Source organism: Ursus maritimus, unplaced genomic scaffold (assembly GCF_017311325.1).
Source record: "Ursus maritimus isolate PB19 unplaced genomic scaffold, ASM1731132v1 scaffold_20, whole genome shotgun sequence".
Classification (NCBI taxonomy): domain Eukaryota; kingdom Metazoa; phylum Chordata; class Mammalia; order Carnivora; family Ursidae; genus Ursus; species Ursus maritimus.
The window spans coordinates 55,192,741-55,216,008 of NW_024424453.1; the positions used below are offsets into that span (position 1 = coordinate 55,192,741).

General features: G+C 46.1%; 1 protein-coding gene across 3 annotated transcripts in view; it reads right to left on the reverse strand.

Annotated features, from left to right (window-relative positions):
* Positions 1–23,268, reverse strand: part of GLB1 (galactosidase beta 1) — an 82,606-nt gene that overhangs the window by 33,709 nt on the left and 25,629 nt on the right. For all 3 annotated transcript variants that reach the window (XM_040636996.1, XM_040636995.1, XM_040636997.1), the window contains exons 5-10: positions 22,143–22,237; positions 16,186–16,366; positions 13,657–13,715; positions 12,300–12,421; positions 12,174–12,214; positions 7,505–7,617 (exon numbers count right to left, since the gene is read on the reverse strand). In XM_040636996.1, the coding sequence (XP_040492930.1) occupies positions 7,505–7,617; positions 12,174–12,214; positions 12,300–12,421; positions 13,657–13,715; positions 16,186–16,366; positions 22,143–22,237 (611 nt within the window). The remainder of the gene's footprint in view (positions 1–7,504; positions 7,618–12,173; positions 12,215–12,299; positions 12,422–13,656; positions 13,716–16,185; positions 16,367–22,142; positions 22,238–23,268) is intronic.

Sequence of the window (23,268 nt, forward strand, 5' to 3'; positions counted from 1 at the left end):
CAACAGGGATCTTTTCCCAGGATCTCTACTGTTTTCATTCATTCTTTTAACAAATTCTTATTAAGAAACTACTTTGTGGGGCGCCTGGGTGGCACAGCGGTTAAGCGCCTGCCTTCGGCTCAGGGCGTGATCCCGGCGTTATGGGATCGAGCCCCACATCAGGCTCTTCAGCTATGAGCCTGCTTCTTCCTCCCCTGCTCCCCCTGCTTGTGTTCCCTCTCTCGCTGGCTGTCTCTCTCTCTGTCAAATAAATAAATAAAATATTAAAAAAAAAAAAAAAAAAATTAAAAAAAAAAAAAAAAAGAAACTACTTTGTGTCAGGTCCTACGGTTGGTACTGGGGATATAAACAACTCTTAGATCATGAGAAATGTGTGTGTAAATAAATCATATCAATGCTCCCCCTGCTTGTGTTCCCTCTCTCGCTGGCTGTCTCTCTCTCTGTCAAATAAATAAATAAAATATTAAAAAAAAAAAAAAAGAAACTACTTTGTGTCAGGTCCTACGGTTGGTACTGGGGATATAAACAACTCTTAGATCATGAGAAATGTGTGTGTAAATAAATCATATCAACACACTACAGGAAGTAGAGTGTTCACGATTTCCACACTGTAAGGTGGTGGGAGAAAACAAAGTGTGACTAACTCTGCAGAGAGACAGATCAAAGACAACTCCCCAGAAAAGGTAACTGAGGTGTGTTCTCATTTTCCAGATGGATTAGGGCAGAGGGAACATTATGTACTGCCCCATTCATGGAAGTTCATGTACCTTCATTTTAAGGCCAGAGAGTCATGTGCAGGAAGAGGAGAATTGAAAATGAGGGTTGAGGAAAACAGGAGGCCAAGTCATAGAAAGCATCTGGATCAGATCAGCATTTTAGAAAAATCACTCTGGAAGACAGACTAGAAAAGCCAGGTCTGTAGGAAAGGAACAGACTAGTGCCACAAGACTGCAGGCAATGCTTTAAAAGTCTAACATTTGTTATGTAATATTCACTTTGTCATCCTTAATTATCAGACATAAAACACTGTGTTTCCACCAGCACCATGGAGCAACAAGAGACAGCTTGTGCCTACTCACTGAGCTAATGTCATTCCATCCATAAACCAAGAAGGACAATCAATCAAATCAGTCAGGGTAGATTGGTGCTCAGTCAAGTTTCAAACTTCGTTAAGCTTTTTTTGGGGGAAGATATTTATTTGTTTGTTTGTTTGTTTATAGCATGAGTGGTGGGGGAGGGGCAGAGGGAGAGGGAGAGGGAGAGAGAGAGACTCTCAACCAGACTCCACGCTGAGTGTGGAGCCTGATGTGGGCCTTGATCTCACAACCCTGAGATCACGACCTGAGCTGAGAGCAAGAGTTGGAAACTCAAACAAGTGAGTCACCCAGGCACCCCTTCATTTAGCTTTGAAGAACTAAAAGTGACTGGCCATTTTTGCATTCTGAGTCACCACCCATGCCCAATGCACACCTCAGGGAATCCTAAGATTTGCTCCAATTATCAAGGTCCTCAACATACGACTTGATTAATTTCTGTAAAATGACCCATCTCCAAAAGCCATCTGGACTTTTACCTTTGATAGAATCCCTATGAAGAACTGTAACAAAACTCCTAAAAAATGGGTCTTAAATTCATTCAAAAGCTTACAAAAATAAACGCACCACGGCCCCTCTTGGGGATTGGTAGGGAGGAGGAGGAGGGCGCTGCCCTACAGTCTTATGGTTCAACCTCGAGGTCAAAGTGTTAACCATGTCTGGTTGAGTTTTACCCACACCAAAGAGAATACCTTAGAAAATGCAAATGTCATGAGCTTTGTCATACCTTAAAGAATCATATGCAAAGGGCCACCTGGAGCCTTTATCAATGCAGCCTGATGGGAAATTATCTCTGGGCGTCCATGTCAGTGAAAGATATTATCCACTGACACTCAACTTACTCTTGAAATAGATTTAAAAAAGAGACCCATTCCATTTTTTAAGTCTCTGTTGAAGGAAGAGACAGGAAGAGCTATATATGGGGGTATTTATGATCCCATTCTTTTCCTCAATACACGAAAATATTTCAAGTATCATTTAACAAACCACCCAGTTGAATGTCTAGAAAGTCTCATAAGAAAGAGCCCACTTTTAAAGTAGTTCATTCTCTCTTCCAAACCTAAAAAAAGAGAAGAGGGAAAACTTTCTGAAGACTGTCTCCTTCATGGGTTCGTCTTACTGTGTCCACTGGTTCAACGCTTGGGACCCCTGGATTTGTCTTTGCTTGGCCCACTGCCCTTCTCACTGATCTCCCCATGGACGATCTCAATCTCTCCTGGACTTCAGCCTCTACTTCCACTGATGACCCTGCCCTAACGACTTCTTCTGGAGTTTCTCCCTCTTAAGTGAGGTGCTTGCTGGATAGACACCTCCCTCCGGATGTCCCCAGAAGCATCTGGAGCTGACAAGCCCAGAATGGAAGTTGCTTCCCCCTCTCCCTTCCCAGCCTGTGCCTTGTGCCTTGTCTGCAATCCTCCATCGTGGCTGATGTCCCCAGGACCCATCCAGTTATCCAACCGAAGCTGTAACCTGGACAAATCAACATCAGGAGACTTTGGAGTTGCTACAGGCATTTTTGGAATTCAACCAAAGGAGAGCTGAGGTGGAGATTTATTTAATTTGGGTGTAGAATATATCTACATAGTTCATTGTCACTTCCATGGATAGGTCAATTATCACTAACAGATTATTATTATTATTTTTAAAGATTTTATTTATTTATTTGACAGAGATAGAGACAGCCAGCGAGAGTGGGAACACAAGCAGGGGGAGTGGGAGAGGAAGAAGCAGGCTCATAGCGGAGAAGCCTGATGTGGGGCTCGATCCCATTACGCCGGGATCACTCCCTGAGCCAAAGGCAGACGCTTAACTGCTGTGCCACCCAGGCGCCCCTCTAACAGATTATTTCTAACACCCAATATGCTGACTCACTTGCAAATCACTTGATGGTGCCCTGGGGCAACCAGCCTCAGAAGTATGGGGGTTCTAGAGGAGACACAGGGTTTCAAATGTATGGGGCCAAAACCTGTATGTAGAAATTTCTTCCAAATACTGCAGCTCACGTAGGAAGGAACTGGAGAGAGATTGCCCCAATTCTGATAACAAGCCTAACCCTTTATATAACATCATCAGTAACAAAATGTGAAATTTTCTGTTTTCTAAACTTGCAGTACATACTAAAAGACAAAGTTCAATCAGCCACGCTGAAGAGAAAGATCTCCATTCTCTCTAGAGAAAAAGATTACAAACATAACAGAGACAAAAAATAGCATGCAGCCAAAAGAATGTAAGGAAAAAAGGACAGCAGATATATATTAAACAGTTAATAATTAAGTCCAAAATATGCTTTTAAGTTTTGTGATATTTGTGATTATTTTCTTTAAAATTTTTCAATTTGTAATTTTTTTTTTTTTTTTTTACTCATTTAAATACACATTTGGGGTTCTTGGATGGCTGGGTTGGGGGAGTATGTGACTCTTGATCTTGGGGTTGTGAGTTTGAGCCCCATGTTGGGTGTAGAGATTACTAAAAACAATAAATACACATTCATTTTTGTTTCCTTATCCAATACCCTTTCTGAAATGCATATCTGAATACATCACTTCTTTAGGTTCCTCTACAGGGCGTATGCAACAGCATTAATGTTCTTGGTGATAATGTCACCTGTCTATTAAGGAGAGAATGTAGCAGTGATGGTTTACTGTGCAAGTTTACTGGTAACCTAAGAGATGAATAAAGCTAAGTCCCTACCTCACTCCCAACAGCAAAAACAGCAATTCCATGTACATCAATATTTCAATGTAAAATATGAAGTCACAAAAATTTTAAGCACTCCACAGGAATTTATTTACACTACTAGACTAGGGAAGCAGCCATGAAGGAGAGAAGTGGTAGATTTGACTATGTAAAAATTCAGGATTTTTTTTACAGAAAAAAACAATGAAGAAACCCCCAAAACTGTTAAAAATGCCACAATAATAGAACTCTTGCAAATTACAGAGAAGACAAATAGGGCAAACAGAGAAACTGTGAAAGAACCAGCATAAGTAGTTCATAGAAAAAGAAATGTGAGTGGACAATTTATGCATGAAAGGGTGTACAACTCTAGTACTCATCACTAAAGAAATGCAATGTTTTCTTTTAAAATGATCCTTTATACCTGTGAAATGACAAGGTCAAAAAGTCTGATAATTCACAGTATTGGTAAAAGTGTAGGGACATACAAATTCATTGAAGGGTCATTTGGTAATATCTATCAGAATGTCAGAGGCAAGCAACAATGACCCACTAATTCCATTTCAAGAAAACCTTCTACAGCTATCCTTGAACTGGTCCAATCCCGTCTCACCTAAATGGTTGCAAAAGCCTTTGAATTGGCTTTCCTGTTCTAACCTTGTCTTGCCTCCCACAGTCTAGTCTCCCTGAGTAATCCTTTAACTGATCTGTTCAACGCTACAATGGATCTCCATTTCACTTAGAGTCAAAGCCAAAGTCTTACAGTGGCTGATAAGGCCCTACGGGATCAGTTCCCCACTATCTCTCTGACCTCACCTCCTACCACTCTCCTCTTGGCTCACGAGGCTCCAGCCACACTGGCCTCCTTGCCAGTTCTTTAAAATGCCGTGCGCATGCCCACCCTCTTACTGGCGACATTCTGTTTGAAAGCTCTTGCCCTGGATGTCCCACACGGCTGTCCTACCACCTTAAAGTCTTCATTCCAGCTTCACCTTCTCAAGGAGGTCTTATATATTCCGAGCGGCTGAAACCATAGCTGGCATACAGAGGGAACTTGCTAAATATTTGTGGAATTACTTGTGAAAAAATAAACAATGTGGGTCAGGTCAAACTGCGTCTGAAACAATGATAATAATGCCTTCTAGGGTTTTTTAAAAGAAAGAATTGAAATACATGGACTCTAAACCCAAGAGAACTAAACTACATGGCATTAATACATAGAAGTCAAGAGGGACGTAACTGGGGTTAATGTGAGATAAAGTTTTGGTTGGATGGCTGTACTGATTAATTTTTAAACTATTATAAGTTACAGCTGAATGTTAAAGTTTTTTGACAGTGGGACATAAAGGCGTGCATACTGTATGAACCCATTTATATAAAGTTAAAAAAAACACAGCAAAACTAACCTAAGGTGACAGAGGACATGACAGTGGTTAGCTCTGGGGATGGAAGGTCATGACTAGGCAGGAGCACAAGCATGGCTTCTGGGGTGCTGTGTTGGTTACAGGGGTGTGTTCACTTTGTATAAATTCACTGAGTGGGTACTTAATGAGTTGTGCTTGGCGGGTACATATTGTACCCTTCAGTAGGTAACCGCTGCAAGAACAGAAATACAGTGAATAACTTCCAAACTGGGAGGAGGATGTGGGGGGTGGGGAGGAGGGATAAAAATAAGAAAAAAAAAAATGACTCAGAAAGTAATCAAGGGAAGACAGAATGGAAAACGTGGAGAAATAGATTATTATAAAATAAGACAGTTGAAAATAATCAATGTGTATCAAGAATCATAATGAATGAAATGAATAAATGCACCAGTTAGAAAACAAAAATGCTCAAACTAGATTTTTCAAAAATCCAGTTATAACTTGTTAACAAGGGACACATTAAAAAAAACAGATAAGATTGAAATTAAAGTATTATGAAAGATACATCAGGTAAATATTAACCAAAAGAATGCAGGTTAGCTTTATATCAGACAAAAAAGACTTAAAAGACAAAAATTATTATTAGAGATACAGGGTTACCACATAATGATACTAAATAAATGATACCAAAGGATTTAATTCTCAGTTTGCATACCTAATAACTTGGCCTCAAAACTGACACAACTAGGAGCACATGGGTGGCTCAGTCAGTTACACGTTTGCCTTCGGCTCAGGTCATGATCTCAGGGTCCTGGGATTGAGCTCCCAGTTGGCTCCCTGTTCAGTGGGAAGTCCTTCTCCCCACTCTCTCTGCGCCCCCACCTGCTTGTGCTCTCTCGTTCTCAAATAAATAAAATCTTTTTTAAAAAACTGACACAACTATAAAGAGAAATATGTAAACACAATTCTTTCAATAAATAATAGAATAAATAGATAAAAAGCCAGGAAGATATTAACAATATCAACAGCACCATGAATAAGCTCGATCTAAGGAACAGGTATATAGATTACATCCAACAATTTTAAAACATACAGCCTTTCCAAGAACGCATGGAACATTCATTCATATTGATACATGCCAGGCTCTAGGACTGGGTTCGACACATTTCAAGGGATTGGTATCATACAGACCATGTTCTCTACCCAGAATGCAAATACATTAGAAACCAGCAAAATAGAAAAATACTTATGTTTAATAATTGCTATTTTTGAACTACTTCTGAACATTTCTAGGGCCAAAGAGAAATCCAAATAGGTGTTATTAGGAGGAAATTATAACAACCATATTACATATCAACACTTAGGAGATGGGGCTATAAAGGTACTTGAAAGAAATACATAACCTTAAATATTTATACTGGGGAAGAAGAGAGCCTGGGTTACAAAGTCTCAGATAAAGGAAGGAAACACCAATGATAGGAACAGAGAGCTTTGAAACAGAACAAACATACAAGAGAGAACTTGGGAGTCATCGTTATAAATTGCGCAGAGATGAAACCCATAGTAAAAATTAGCGCACACAACATTTCAAACACAAATCTGAAAATTCAGATGAAATGGACAAATTCTATGAGTAGTTATGTACGGATCATATTTTTCAATATGCTTAAAATATTTCATAATGTAATTTTTGACATGTAGTCTTAAATAGAGACTAAGTCATACTTAAAGGTCCATACCATTTATAGGCAGAAAACCTTTGTTTTTTAACTTCAAAACTCAGGTGACTGAGCAGAAAAATTGTGGGTTTTTTTTTTTTTTAACCCACAGCAGAGACAGGAAACCCCACCTGGGTGCTTTAGATGCCTCAAAAGGTCACAACGTTACTGGGACTGAGCAGTTGAGCTTGCAGGCCAAGAGGAAACAGCAATGACTTGCCCCAAATTAAAAAAATGAAGTATTGCTGACAGCTCACCTTTGCACCGTGCTTCATCGAAGCCCACGGATTTGCTCTCCTCCATGCTTCAGCTCACACATTTTCTCACCTTCAGTATAAATAACTGTAATAGCTACCACTTGGTGCACAAAAGATGTACCGGCCTATCCCGGATGCCCTACGGATGTTCCTTTTTAATCCTGATAACCCAACAAGGCACTATCGCTCCGGTTTTACGATGAACACACTAGTGGAAGAACTTGCTCACAGACTCGGTCTTAATCAGCTGGGGGCTGAGACTCTGGGCCAAATCCTTCTGAGCCCTCCCTTCATACATCCTTTTAAATACAAAAGGGAGTCACCGACAGAGCACAATGTGTCCAAAGCAAGCTCGGGCCCAGACCAGCCCACTGCAGCCCACACCAAGCACCCACCTTCCGAATAACGTCTCGCAGAGCAAAATACTTCTCAGTGAGGTCCCCTGCCTCGCTCAGTGGGGCGTCATAGTCGTAGCTGGTGGGCTGCGCTTGGTAGGGCATGTTGGCCCCTAGAAGACAAAAATACACCACTAGTTACTACCAAGGGCCTTCCCCCGGGACAAGCTCTCTGGGATTTACAGGCTCAGGGTTGTGGAGGAGAAAACAAAGGACACGTTAAGAACCAACTGTCAAGCGATATATAGAGGTGGCCCTGAGGAAGTGAGTTTCTTCCTGCAGGTGGCCCTCACCAAGCATCTGAGAGTCTACAAGTCTCTGCCCCAGCCATTCTCTCAGCGAGAGCTCTTAGTGGGGACCCCAGCAGATGTCCCCACCACTGAACCAGCAGGAAAGCTGAAGCTCCCCCCAAACCAGCCCACTGTCTCACAACCAGGAGTGGCAGGGCTGCCGGCATGACCCGCACCTCCGACTGGTAACCCTGAGGTCTGTGATCTCTTCCACGCCCTGGGACCAAGGACCAGCCAAACACAACCGAGCGGTTATCAGAACACACAAAGCGGGAGAGGACTGTGACATACATCAGTCCACAGATTCAAACGTAACCCTAAGGTCTTTGCAACATCTGCAGAGTCAGGGCTGCTGTGGTGTCCTCTCCTATCCTCTCTAGGAGCAAGTCATGCCCTCATTCCCCCAGCTGCCGGGAGGGTTAGCAGACGCGTCCCTCGGCTCACGGGCCCCTGCTGGGTGGCCCTGCCCTGGCTATGGTCCTCTGGGGATAGCCCATATCCAGCGACTGACCCAGGCGGGCTCAGACCCAGCCCCTGGCTGTCCCAGCTGCAGAGCTCCTCTAGAATCAGAGCTGCCTCTTTGCTCAACTTCTTCCCCTGCCCAGGGCCACCCACACTCTCTAAATGTGCTGCTCCTGGGAACGTGCCCCGATAAACTTCCTGCCAGGTCATCTCAGTCTGTTTCCCGGGGAATGACACCCACAACAGAGACCGATAAATAATGCCAAACAAGACTAGAAAAGTAGATGGCTTTGCAATTGTTGTTCAAGTGGCACAGTCTAGAGCAGACAACGTCACAGACGATGTTCACAGGTAGGAGCCTGGGTGCAACCGTGGGCAGTGACCCTATGCTCCTACTTAGAAAACTCAGCCCCGCAACACGGAGAGCTTGTCCAGACTCCTCAGCCCCCACCCCACCTGAGACTCTGCATCCCTAACGGGCTGCCAGGTGGTGCTGATGCTGCCCTCTGTGGACCAGCCCAGAGAAAGTCCTTTCTCTTCTACTCCAGAGACCGTTTTACAACGCAAGGGCGTGAGAAAAAAGTTGCTTTCGGATCATCTTATAGCTAACCTAATTTTTAGTAAATGAGGCACAAAATCTGATAGTTCGCCCGTGATTTAGCAACCAGTTCCTTCGACTGATCCGCCAGCCCACAAACGACGGAGCCACTCTGGGTGAGCATACTGGTGGTGAAGCTGACAGAGGAGCTGGACTGAGGATGGTTCACTCCACCTCCCACCCCCACCCCAGCCCCCAGTTCTCGGTTTGTTAGTTCTTTGTGCAAAATCTACATTTCCAAAGGACCTGGATCACTCAGGCAACTGAACCGACCCAGTCCTATTACTTTCACCGTCTTCTGCACTAATAAGAGGCCGCGGCTGCCAACAGGCCCACCTGCCTGTGGCCATACATACATTAAAGCACATCCTCTGCTGTGAGATGCAAAGAAAAATAAAACCACATCCCTTGTTGCAAGGAGCTTACCTCTTTTGTGGCCCCTCCTCTGGCTCTAATGTGGCAGGCACCTTGCCCCCCGCCCCGGGCCCCCCCTTCCTATTTCTGTGTGCGGCGCCACACGAGTGGCCTGCACCTCGGAGGCGGGCGCGGCCTCACTTACCGAGCTGAGCTCAATCAGTGGTCACCAAGTTGAAGTGAATGATGCACTCCCAGAAACAAAAGGAAAGGCTGAGGGAAGCGGACAGGGAAACTGGCCAGTGGGTTAAAGGATGGACCGAAAAATTTGGTCTTTGCTCTAGTTCCACCAGCAGAATCTTTCCCTGGGTGCCCTCCGTCCACCACAGGGCAGTATCATAGAGAAACAGTGCTAACTTAAGCGTCCTCTCTCTACAGTAGCAAGTGCGAGGTGGGAAGGCAAAGCAAATGGCCAAGCTTACCACTCTGCACCTCTGCACGTCCTGTGAACAGTCTCGGATGGCCTGGATCCCACAGGAGGCCTCCCAGATGGGGTGCACCCGGTCAGACTGCGGTGCACATGTCTGCACGAGCTGGTGCACCGACCGTGGGCAGGATGGGTAGGGAGCTCCCGCCAGGGGCTTTTCCTCTTATTGCCCTCCTCTGGGAACTGGCCCGAAGAGCAGCTGCTAAAAACCAAAGACTGGCCCTCCCCTATGTCCCCAAAGAGACTAGGGCAGGTCAGAGAGGCCCACAAACACAGGGGGGGCTGGTGCAGGGCTTCAGGATGCAAGAGGTGACCCAAGGGTAGTGATCGGCTTTCCAAGGCCCACGTTCAAGGCCAGCCCTATCCCCTGCCAGCTGAAGGGGAAACGTGGACTTTTTTGTACCCTGCTTTTCTTATCTGTAAAATGGGTCCATAATCTCTGGCACAGATGAGACTGCTATGAGGACTAAATGGGAAAACAGAGGCAGAAAGGAGATTTTTATGGTTTATGGCAGGGTCAGGAGCAAGGGAACGAACTTTTTCTGGAAGGACAACTTCCATTTTCTGAATGGTTGTTTTTATCTATCTAAATTTTAAAAAAGAAGAATACAAGATAAAAAAATTATATCATGAACTGTAAAGTTTCCCAAGATATCAGCCTTTATTCCTGGACTGGATGCTTGGCACAATTCCATGAATGGAAGGTAGGTGGAATCCTTATCTACTGAATGAAAAAGGCATCACAAAGTCTTAACTGTTTCTAATGAGAAGAGGGACACACAGACATGATCTAAGACTTCAGCGAGCAAGCTTGGCATACTGTGATCTTTTAAGAAGTGACATCTGAGTTTCGCAGTATCTCCATTTCTCGGCTCTAATAACAGTAATAATGTCAGTTACACTTGTAAGCAAAGTCTTCTCCTAGCCCGTCCCACACTGCACAAAAGAGAGCAGTTCACAGAAGCTGGTAGTACCCAATTACAGATCCTAGGAGACTCAGGCCCAAATGAAGTTTCCAAAACTCAGCACCGAGGGGCATCCTCAATGATTCAGAGAGAAAAATGCAGATGTGGAGAGGGGTGAGCGATGAACCTGAGGAAAAAAAACTAATATAGCATGATCTGTCTGCAAAAATCAAGGGCAATGAAGAGAATTTTGTCATAATTTTTCCCACTAAAAAAATAAGAAGAGACCATGTAGGAATTGAGAGTGGTACAGTCATTTTGGAAAACACTGGGGCCGTTTCTCAAACTCTAAACACAGAGTTGGTTATAGCACATGGTCCAGCAAATGCACTCGGGGGTATGTCCCCACAGGAACTCAAACAGGGATTCAAATGACCCCTGCACGTCAGCGTTCATAGCAACGTTATTTAGAATGGTCGGAAAGTGGAAACAACTCAGCTATCCAACAACTGACAACGAGATACACAAAATGCTCCATGTCCATACAATAAACCATCCACATCAGTACAAAATAAAGAACTGACCCCCACTACAACATGGGTGGACCTGGAAAAGATTACACTACAGGAAAGAAGCCAGATACAAAAGACCACAGAGTGTATGACTCTATTGATAAGAACTGTCCAGAACAGGGAAATCCACAAAGACAGAGTATAGATGAGTGGTTGCTGAGGGCTGGGAGGAGGGAGAGTGGGGAGTTTCTCAGGTAAGGGGTTTCTTTTAGGGTATTGAAAACATTCTGAAACTGGATGGCGGTAATGGTTGCACAACTTTGTGATAACTAAACACCACTACACTTAAAATTGTGATTTTTTACGGTATGTGAATTATATCTCAACAAAACGCTAAAAAAAAAGAAAGAAAGAGAGAAAGAAAAAGTTCATAGCAGAATACATGAGCACATAAGCTACCGCCAGAGACTATGGGAGCTGCCCAGCTACTTGGTTTGAAACAATAAGGTTTCTGGGGCACCTGGGTGGCGCAGTCATTAAGCGTCTGCCTTCGGTGCAGGGCGTGATCCCAGAGTTCTGGGATCGAGTCCCGCATCAGGCTCCTTCTCTGGGAGCCTGCGTCTTCCTCTCCCACTCCCCCTGCTTGTGTTCCCTCTCTCGCTGGCTGTCTCTCTGTCAAATAAATAAATAAAATCTTTAAAAAAAAAAAAAAAGAAACAATAAGGTTTCTGGGGCGCCTGGCTGGCTCAATTGGAAGAGCATGTGACTCTTGATCTTGGGGTTGTGACTTTGAGCCCCACACTAGGTGTAGAGATCACTAAAAAAAAAATAAGTAAACTTTAAAAAAATTTAAAAAAGAACAATAAGGTTTCTAAGTACAGAAGTTATGTTCCTTAAAATTTTTTAAATGATTTTAAAAATTATGTAAGCAGTTTTTATAATATCAGGAATTTAGAAACAAAAATAGAAAATAAAAATTGTCTATAGGTACTTCCTACCCCCAAATCAAGCACCAGAAACATTCTAGCGTAAGTTTCCACAACCTGTAGGATTGTTCTTACCATTCCAATAGGCAAAATTGGTCCCACCTATAAACATGTACCTACAAGGAAACAAGAGAATAGACATACTTCACTGTGAGCCCACAGCTGTGGAGGGTGCCCTGCCCTCCAGAAACTAACACTCACAAGTTCACATTCGCCCCACGGGAAAGTATCTCATGGAGGGAGGAAGCCACGACTTCAGTCCTCACTGTTGAGTGAGGTTGGCCCCAATGGTCTAACCAGCCGGTATAGAATTCAGAATTCACCTAAAAAGAGAAAAGGACATGGGGCTTAGGATGGACTTATGACCTTCAAAGGTTGGCACCTCCCTGTAACCATCGCCCTCTCTCCTCCACCGAAGGAAGGATGGAGAGCCGTGTGTTACACGTACTGCTTAACCCAGAGCTGGGGGACCAGTGGGAGGTTCCAGTCACAGCACTGCCCGAATTCAGTTTTTAGTGCCGACAATACAGGTATTCCTGAAAAGTTATCCCTGCAACAAAATTTTGTTAGCCAACCCCAAGTTTAAATGAGGTAGGAAAGTCTGCTGGGCAAAAGAATTGGATGGCAAAGTATTTCAATAAAATTATCTGATCTAAGTTCATCCTTCGTGTCAGTCCAGATTTTTAGGTTCCACGTTGACCTAAAGTGAGGTGGACTCATCCAAGTATTCTGCAAAGCAGGCCCCGAACACTTCGTGTTCCCTGCTACGCCCTTCATCTCTAGGACAAAGAAGTCTGGACATGTTCTGGGGCCTTCTTGCCCCAGGGTCTAGGTCTAGGACATCACCCCCCCAACTCTGTGAATGCAGGTTCCGCAGGGCTCAACAAACAGCAAAGGCTCTGTGCACAGGCGGGGCAGCCTGACCTGCTGAGAGCAGGCACAGGACATCGGCCCTCAAACTGTGCCCAGAAACACCAGGAACAAGTACAGAGAAGAGAAGAGCTGAGAGTGAAGAGCTGAAGGACTGTTCGGACCTGCCCAGGCCTTGCCATCAGCTCCTCCTCCGGCTGCTTGTCTGGCTGCCACAGAGCCCCGCAACTCGACATGTGCTCGCCTGGCTACCTGTCAGAAGCGCAGAACCTCAGGCCCCACCCTGGGCCCAGTAGCTCAAAGCTGGCATTCTTACCAAGACTCCCACGTGATTCAGAAGCATAGGGAAGATGGAGAAGCTCTGTCACAAAGAGCTCTCAGGAAACACCGTGCTGATCACGGATCCTGGCACTGCCACTCACCAGCCGTGCGACCCTGGCCAGCAAGGCCAAATGGGTTGAAGCATGCAAGAGCACAGTCTGATTCATGGCAGGACTGTCACATTTGTCCCCATTCTGTTCCACTCCGGTGCAGGGTCACGGTTTCCAGTGAGAGCACAGTTGCCGTCACTCATGTGTCCAGAGGGCCATGTGCCCACAGTCCCATCAGCCGCTGATCTCACGGCCAGAGAAAGCAAGGTCCTACCCCCTTAGTGCACGAAAACCCACACCTCACCCCCAATTCTTACCAATGGTCCTCTGGGCTCACTCTTTCTCTGGATTTCGAAAGCAGCAGTGATGTTGGCACCTGAAAATTACAAGAGGGAGAAGAAAGGTCAGTCATGGGAATGATAAATAAAGTAAAAAGAGTCCTTCACAGACCTTCAGCCTGAAGCCCCATCCTTTGCCACATGCCGGTAGGCCTGGAACACTGCCCGGCCAGCTGCAGGCTGGCCTCGCACCATCCACCCGACAGACGAGTGGGGACCGCGGAATACTGTTTCCTTTCTCCGCAATCCCCTCGGTGTCTCCTGACTGCACTGCCTCAGGAGATCATGTCACAGGGCTGTCTCCTCTGAGCTTCCCCAGGGCCTGGACACGGGTTCTGCGTTCTTCTCTCCTCACGCAGACATCTGACCCGGTTGCCCCCACAGGACCAGCCTGCTTTGAAGATCCTTCCTTGCAGCCTCCACAGCACCCCACACGTAACAGCGCCATAGGTATCTGCCCAGGAATTAGCAAGCCAAAGGGATGGGAGTGGTCTCATTGTCTCTCTGCCTGAATAATGGCGTATATGCTGATTTTGAATTTGTACATCATCGGCCATCCCAGGCTAAGATGCCTGTGTGTGAGCTTGCTCCTGGTGTCTTCTTTCTCCCTCCCCCTGTAAAGGGAACGACGTTCTCCCCACAGAGGCAGAGGGCTGCCCTCCTCCAGTGACCAAGCAATCACGAAGAGTATCTCCCTAGCCAGAGCAGGGGACACCCTGCCCCAAACTTCACGATCCACTTCCCACAGCAGGTGCCCAGAGTGGAAATGACAGCAGCCAAGACCTCCAAATAACCCCTTGCTCTCCGGAAGCCCAGGTTTCAGGAGATAACATGCTCGTCGAGAGTAGAATCTCATTTACTTTATGGCTGCAAATGTCTCACTATTAAGCGTCGGGTGGCATTCAGATCTCTCGATTCTGTTCTCAAGAGCTTCCTCCCGTGACCTGACCCTGGGCACCGCCGCCGCCACCCCACACACATGAATGAGGCTGCCACGAGCCCCACCTGCCCCGCGTCCACGGGCCTTCCAGGAGGCTGTCCTTCAACCCAGAGCCAGAGCCGCTGCACGTAATGCTTACGACAAACTCGGAATAACCTCCACGTTGTTTCTCCCAACAGAAAGGTACTGCACTTGTCATCACTGTGATGGGAAGTGCGCCAAAGCAGGAGGAAACCAGCGGGCCACTTCCTGTGCCACTCTCTGTAGCCGTGTTAGTTCATCACCAAATGCTCGCAGCAACACACCATGTGTCTAGAAACACTCCATTCACTTAAAGCCAGTCCTTGTTTTTGCTAACATAGAGGAATGCATTTAAAAGCGCAACTTCAGTCTTCCGTACATCCGTCTCGAGAGAAAGCCAGTACTGGACGCGTAATGTGGGCAACTGTCTTAGACCTCAGCCAGGAAGGCAGTGGGGTCTTTATGCCACTTGAAGAGCAGGGGTTTTTTTTTGTTTGTTTGTTTGGCGGGGGGAGTTAACACTTATTTTGAAATAATTTCAAACTTATAGAAGAGTTGCGAGACTAGAACAAAGAAATCATACTCCCAAAGAACCCAGATTCCCCAATTGTTAATATTTTGCCACGTTTGCTTTATTAGTTTCTCTCTCTCTCTCTCAATATGCTTATTTTTTCTGAACCATTTATGAGTAAGTTGCAGACATGAAGGTCCTTTATCCCTAAATATTTCAATGTACATTCCCTAAGAGCAAGGGCATCCTTTAAATAAACATAGTACAATTATTAAAAACCAGGAAATTAACATGGATACAATCCTATTATCTAATCTACAGAACTGATTCAAAAAATTCAATTGTCCCAATAATGTCCTTCACAGCATAGAAAGATAGAAAGCAAGCAAGTCCAATCGGGGACTCTTTCCAGGAGCACACACTGCCTGTCGGCGTCATGTCCTTCACGAAAGCTGCTCTCTTGATGCTTACGACAGCGAGGAGCCTCCCGGCCACGCTGCCCGCCCCCAGAACCTGCGTGGAGCCTCTGCCGCACGAACCAGTCAGGGAAGACCCTTTGTGCCCCATCTACCAAACCACCTGCGGGCCGTCACGGCTCATGGCGCTGAGTTCCGCAGAAAGAGAAGGGAAGTGCAGGGAAGTTCCCCACACTCCAGGGCACACAGGCCCACAGCACCCTGACAGTGGCTGACCTGAAGTGGCAGCCCTGAAAGGCGACAGCTTTGGGGCAGAGCTCCTGGCAGCAGCCCTAAGAGAACAGAGCGCCAGGCTCCAGGCTCTGAGCTCCAGGTGGGCTCACCAGTGCTAAAAACGGAGCTCTTGCCCTAAAGGGACGATCAGCTTAAATAAAATCACCGTGCAATGGAGTGGGCGCTTTATTCATTATTCCATGTCACCTGCTACTTAGTAAAGGAAAATCTGAGCGATCTCATTCAACGTACCCACTTAACACACAGCTGCCCTGAGCAACTGACGGAGTGCACTGCCCAAGGCTGCGTGGCCTGAGCTGGGTTTCGCTGTGATTACAAACACTAACCTGGTCCGAAGTCCACTGTGGCATAGAGCCCCTGCAGTGCCCCACACTGCAGGAACATCTCATGTGCCCCATCAGTGGTGAACAGCAGCACGTCATTGCCCAGATGGTAGTGGAAGAGCTTCTGCAGGAAACGCAGGTAGTCATAATCACAGCTGAAGTAACTGCCATATTCATTTTCAACCTACAAGTCACAAAAGAGGTGGGGGAAATCAGGAGAGCCCAACGTACTAATCCTAGTGCTTTTGTTTGCAGACAATATCTGAGCATCTGTGAGATGACAGGGCCTGACGATTGCCAAAAATACTTCCTATACTCGATCCTCAAAACTCAAAGAGCAACTCAGCATCAAAACTTACCTTCTACTACTTCCCACTCCACCAAAGTAAGAAAAACAAAACCACCACGTCAGTTTTGGATTATAGTGATGTTCCAGCCTGTACTAGGTGACAGATACTTTAAATGTTACATAAATAAGATCTTCCCATGGTAGAATATTAGAAAATGGGGGTAAATGCAAAGAAAATAGAAAAATCATGTGTTAATCCCTTAAGCCAAAGGTAAGTGCTATGAGCATTCTGGCTTAGCCTTCCAGATTCACACACGTACACACATCCTAAATACACACAATACACAGTCATTGTTCTCTGTTCTCAAACCTGGTATCCTATCACTTGCACCAGTTGTAACATTAGTTTTGTACCTTCACATATTATGCAAAATGCCCACGGCAGTAACGAGGGCAAATGCTGGATAAGGACATACCATCATTTCCTTAATCTACTGTCAAACATTCAGTTGGTCCTCCTTTCTGTACTCCATCACCAGTGCTCAGTCTGTGTTCAATAGCATCCGTGGTTTTCAACCAGGAGTTACTCCCCCTCCCCCCAGGGAATATATGACCATGTCTGCAAATATTTTGGGTTGTCACACTGGCGGGGGTGTGTGTGTGTGTGTGCTGCTGGCACCCCAGTGGGTAGAGGCCAAGGGTTGCTCCTAAAACTCCTACTTGTCAGCCTCCACCACAAAGGATTACACGGTGCAAAATGGCAATTGCTGAGGGCGGGAGGCACGCATTTTCACTTTCTCGAATTCTCAGTGGGGGAGGACAGCATCCCCAAGGAGGTGAAAATTGATTCTTACAGGAGAAAATAACACCTTACTCATTCTGATCTGTAAAGCACAGATATACAGATGCTTATACAGAAGACAGAAGGTATTAACATTTCATGGGGAGGCGATCAGAAAAAAACGTCTGAAGAGACTTTTTAGGGGCAACAATGAACATAAGGTGAACAATGAATATAAGAGTCCCAGAGATGTAACTTCAAATGAGGGAAGCAATACAGACGGGATGCCCCCCACAGAAAATTCCCAATAGCCCCAACCAAACCATAAATCTGGATACCTACATAGGTGTTAAGAACAGAGAACGACCACCAAGAGACGAACGGCCTTGAAGGTCAGGACAGTAGGAAGAAGTGGGGAGGTCATGAAGGACAACAGAGAAACTTCTCGGGGGCTGGCCACGTGCTATTTCCCATCTCGGGTGGTGGTTACATGGGCGTTCTCCTCATAATGCTTCATTATACCACATATTGGTGTTAGGGTTCACGATTTTACAAAAATGAGAAAAATACCCCGCCATCCAATTTCAACTTGCACATAAGGCAAAATCAATTTTTGCCATTCTGGGGATCCACAGTCATTAAACATAAGCACAATAAACTGTGAACCCCAGAAAAAGAGGTGCCCGACCTGACCGTGGCTGGGAGAGACGGGTAAGGAAGCTTCCCTGGAGCGGCCGCCCAAGGTAGCTCTAGAGGGAAAGGCTGTCCAGGCAAGAGGACAGGGAGAGAGTACTCCCTGTTTGCTAGACGGCCAGTAGCTTTGTGGGGCCTGTGGACAGTCAGGGAGTCGGCAGGGGACAGTGAAGGACGGGGATGAACTAAACAGCACCATCATTCTCTGCACAGTGCTGCTTCCCACATAGTTTAATGAATGATTATTTCCCCAGACGGAGATCCCTGTGCTAATACCGTCATGTTACAGGTTCGGACTGTAGCGAGAATGCCCAGCACCAAGAGCTTCACTGGTCCTGAAGCCACCTTGAAAAAGGAGGTGTTTGCCCCTCACACAGAGCAGAAACCCCCCCGGGGCAACTGCTCCTGACACTAATTAGTCCCACAGGCATCCCCTTGGAAATGCTTGAGAGCAACTTGAAGAAAAGCTTTGCAAATACTGTCAAGACACTATCCTCCTCATTTTCTTTTCCCCCCTCTTTTAATAAGATCTACTTGAATGTCTGTGTGTTCCTTGGTCCTTTGGCCATCCACAAGTTCAGGGCTAGTTCCAGGGTCAGCCCTAGCAACTAAGTGGGCCCGGAAACTTTGCACCTCGTGTTCCTTTCTGTCTACCCTCACACCCCAACCCAAGGCTCATTTAGGGTCACTTATTTTTTCAAGATTTACCCATGATCATGATGATGATTATCATGATTGTACATTGAAATAAACGGGCTTGTCATAAATGCATGAACACAACTTCATTAGGTTGGACACATTTGCAAGACAGCTCAGAGCTGTGGGCACGGGGCACCGGAGGCCCAGCTGTCCACGTGCAAGTGCCCGCTCTGCCATTTCTCGTCCTTGGGGCTCCGCCCGTGAAACAGTACCATCTCCGTGAGGCCAACGAGCCTCCCTCCCTGGGCTGCGATGAGGATTAACTGAGTCAACTCGTGAATACCTGGCACCCAGTCAGGGCTCACCAAGCTACTCACATTCTATGTTAGTCAACCAGAGAGAAACAGGGGTGGTCGTAAACAGGGAAGGTAAGAAGGAAAACACAGACCAGTCACAGTGAGATTCAGAGGAACGCTTGAGTTTTCTAGAGCAAGGGATCGGTCAACCTTTTCAATCAAGGGCCACAGGGTGGGTATTTTGGGCTCTGTGGCCACATGTGTCTGTGCACCGCTGAACTCTGCTACTGATGTGCAAAAGCAGCCACAGCTCACACACGGACGACTGGGCGCAGCTACGCCAACGTACCTTTATTTACAAAAACAGGCCATCGCGGGTCCTTGTTCGAGAGTAACCGTCTCATCCTGTAAGCTCCTTAATGAAGCAACCAGGCACCGTGGACTTTTAAAGCTGTTGATCTCACACAACCCCGGGTAGAGGTAGGGCTGTCACCTCAGGACCAATACCCCGTAAATCGGATAAAGCGAAGTTGTGGGTGAAAGGTCCCCACTCCTAATGATTTTCACCTTGGATATTATTAATAGGCGCTTGTGGCTTTACTTATTTCAGGTGTGGTCTTGGTACAGCCTGAGATAAACACCCACACAGACAAACCAGCTTAGGTGGTGCTGGTTTAGCTAATCCCTCCAGAAGAGAACACTTGCATATACGGCCGAGTCGTAAGGACGAGTCAAGGACCAGGCTGGGCTCTCCGCACCTCTACGACAATAGCCTCAGTTTTGCCCTGCCTGCAAACACATAGGCAAGGCCTCTTCAATCTCCCCAGGCACCCAGACAGAGCACCAACACGGTGAACTAAATAAAGCATCATTTTGCCCCATGGCCTGAATGCAGACAGAAACAGAAATCAGCTTGTTAAAAAAAATAAGATTTTATTTATTTATTTGACAGACAGAGAGAGCACAAGCAGAGGGAGCAGCAGAGGCAGAAGGAGAAGCAGACTCCCCGCTGAGCAGAGAGCCCGCTGTAGGGCTCAATCCCAGGACTCTAAGATCATACCTGAGCCGAAGGCAGTTGCTTAGCTGACTCAGCCACCCAGGCATCCCCAGAAACCAGCTTTTACAGAAACCTTGGCATGCCGAAATACTGTCTACCAATGCCAACTTTCTAACCCATCAGCTTCTATTCCATTTCAGAGCCACTTGGTAGGCTTCTGAGGAATACCCACTGGCTGCCAGTCACATATGTGGAGAGCAGAAGAGAGTGGAGACACCTGTGGTCAGGGATGAACACTGACAAACCACCACAAGTACCTCACAAACGGAGGCTCTAACAGAGGTTCTGAGAGTCATGTGGATGCCAACTAAGCCAACTAGAAAGGCTTCCAAACGGTACCTATGGGCACTGCCCTCAAATGTCAAGAGGCCACCATGAATTTGGTATACAGTAGGAAGAATTTTTTTTTAGATTTTACTTATGAGAGAGACAGAGGGAGAGAGAGAGCAAGAGCAGGGGAAAAGGGAGCAGGAGAAACAGACTCTCTGCTGAACAGGGAGCCTGATGCGGGGCTGGATCCCAGGACCCCAGGATCATGACCTGAGCTGAAGTCAGATGCTTAACCAACTGAGCCACCCAGCTGCTCCAAAGAATTTTTAATGATATGAAAAAATGCTTATGACATCAGACTAAAGTAAGAAAAGTCAGGTAAGAAACTGGTCACACAGTTTAAACTGACTTTGTAAAAAGAAATTTTTTTAAAGGCATGAAAAATTTCAAGGAAATCTCCCCAAAATATGAAGAACTTTGCTTCTGGCTCCTGGCATCTAAGTGACAATTATGGTTTTTCTGTCTTCTTATATTCTTCTATACTTCCCACACTTACTTGTTAATTTAGTAGTCAAGGGGCAAACGGACTAGGTGGCATTCAAGCAGGTGGAGTTGTGAAAGGCGGAAGAGGAGGAGGCTGAGTCCCCGGGGAGGACCCACAGTCAAGTTCAGGCCATTGGAGGCTGCCAGGGATTCATGCAAGAAATGCCCCCAGTGCAGCCAACACTGGTCTCCTCTGCGGAGTTCATATTTGATTATGCTTTTTGTGGCATTTCAATAACCAAAAGGTACAGAAAAGTTGTGAGCAAAAATTAAAAGTTACTTGGAAAGAAGCAGAGACTAAAAAATGAGGAAGACTAAAAAAAAAACTAAGATTAAGAGAAAGGAAGAAGACCCAGCCACGCAAAGACACACTCAAGTTGCAGCCTTGAAGTCTTCGTACAGAAAAATGGGCTCCTGTACGCTTAACCAGTATAGACTCAAGACAGGTGGAGGGGCATTCGGGAGTCCTTGGACATCCCTCTGGGAGCAGCAACCTGGCCTCTCTTCACCGTGTAGGGTCGGAATGGTCCCTCTGGCCAGGTCTGCCTTCTCATTGCCTCATTCGACCTATACCTGCAGGCCAAGACAGTGGCCATGCTCCCTTCCCACAGTGAGCATCCCTACAACTGTTCATGGTATCACTCCTAAGAAGGAAATCTTGGCCACACTTCTGTAGGGAGTGCCACACTACACCCCATTGTTTCAGGATGCAGCCAGTGTTACATTTATTCCTTGGCAAATGACTAATGAACATGCTTTAATGTTTTACCTAAGGAATTTTGCAAACATCACAAATTGTTGAAGGTCAAGGGTTCCAAATTTTCACATGGAAAATACTTGGCGCATGATCTCCCCGCTATCTGTCTTTGCAGTACAAAGAACAGATGGAAGAAGGAGAGTGGGGGGCAGGAAGTGGGAGGGGAACTATAATGCCCCCCAGTTCACCACATCCTCTTTCCAGGCCAGCATGAACAGACAGCCTAAGCAGGGCAGACACCACAGCATCTCAATCTGTACTGCACCCCACAGCCAGAGACACTAGAGAGGCCACAGGCTCCGTGGACCTTCGGGCCTATGCTGCAGTCCGGATTCTGCTACCTGCCAGTTGGGTGAGCTTGGCCAAGTCACTCAACCTCTTTGAAGTTCTTCTTTTAAAAGAGACAGTGGTTGGGATAATTGAATAGGGCAGGGCTGTCAGCACAGAGCCTGGTGTACAGCAGGCATCCAAAATGATAATGCCTCCCCAAAATGCAGCTTCAGTAAAATCACTGGCTGTGGCATTGCCTCGCCAAGAAACAGACTTGTGAGGCTCAGAGCTGCCTCACTCCTGGATATACCGTGGAGGATGAAAGCCTTCCCCCGCCGCCTGCCCCTGCTCATCTCTGAGGTTACCTGCACGGTTATGATCGGCCCTCCATTCTGATAGAGCAGAGGCTTCATCTTGGGCAGGAGGACTCCCAACCACTTGTCCACGGCTGCAAGGTAATCTGGAAAACAAGACAGGTTAACTCCACTCCACACCTGTGCCTGCCAACAGACACAAGGCCGCCCCATTACCCTAGAGCTGGCAGCTGAGACCAGCATAGGCTGGATTCAATGACTATGTGAGTTGGGGTAGCTGCATGCATTGCAAGTCTCCTAGAAGTTGTCCTTCAAGGCGGCATCTACTCCACGAGCTCTCAGTGGACAAGCAGCCGTATGCACGGTATCCCTCCTCGCCACTACACACCAAGCCTGGAGCGCAGGATGCATCCAGCCCGTGTTTGTTGAATGAAGAAAAGAGTGCAGGAATGATGTGTCTTTCTCTCTGTCAGAGTAGGGTGGGTTGTTTTTCCTTTTTATTTTATTTTATTAATTTATTTTCAATTTTTTAAATTTAAATTCAATTTAGTTAACGTATAGCTATTAGTTTCGGAGGTAGAGTTTAGTGATTCATCAGTTGCATGGAACACCCAGTGCTCATTATATCAAGTGCCCTACTTGACGCCCACCACCCAGTTACCCCATCCCCCCACCCACCTCCCCTCTCCAGCAACCCTCAGTTTGTACTTTTTTTTTAAGAGTCTCTCATGGTTTGCCTCCCTGTTTTTGTCTTGCTTTGTTTTGCTTTGTTTTTCCTTCCCTTCCCCTATGTTCATTTGTTTTGTTTCTTAAATCCCACATATGAGTGAGATTGTATGGTATTTGTCTTTCTCTGACAAACTTATACTCTCTAGTTCTATCCATGTCATTGTAAATGGCAAGATTTCATTCTTTTTGATTGCTGAGTAATAGTCCATTTTGTGTGTGTGTGTGTGTGTGTGTGTGTGTATACACACCACAACTTTATCCATTCATCTGTCGATGGACATCTGGGCTCTTTCCATATTTTGGCTATTGTGGACATTGCTGCTATAAACATTGGGGTGCAGGTGCCCCTTCACCATTTCTCCAAAGAAGACATATGAATGGCCAACAGACACATGAAAAAAATGCTCAACATCACTCGGCATCAGGGAAATACAAATCAAAACCACAA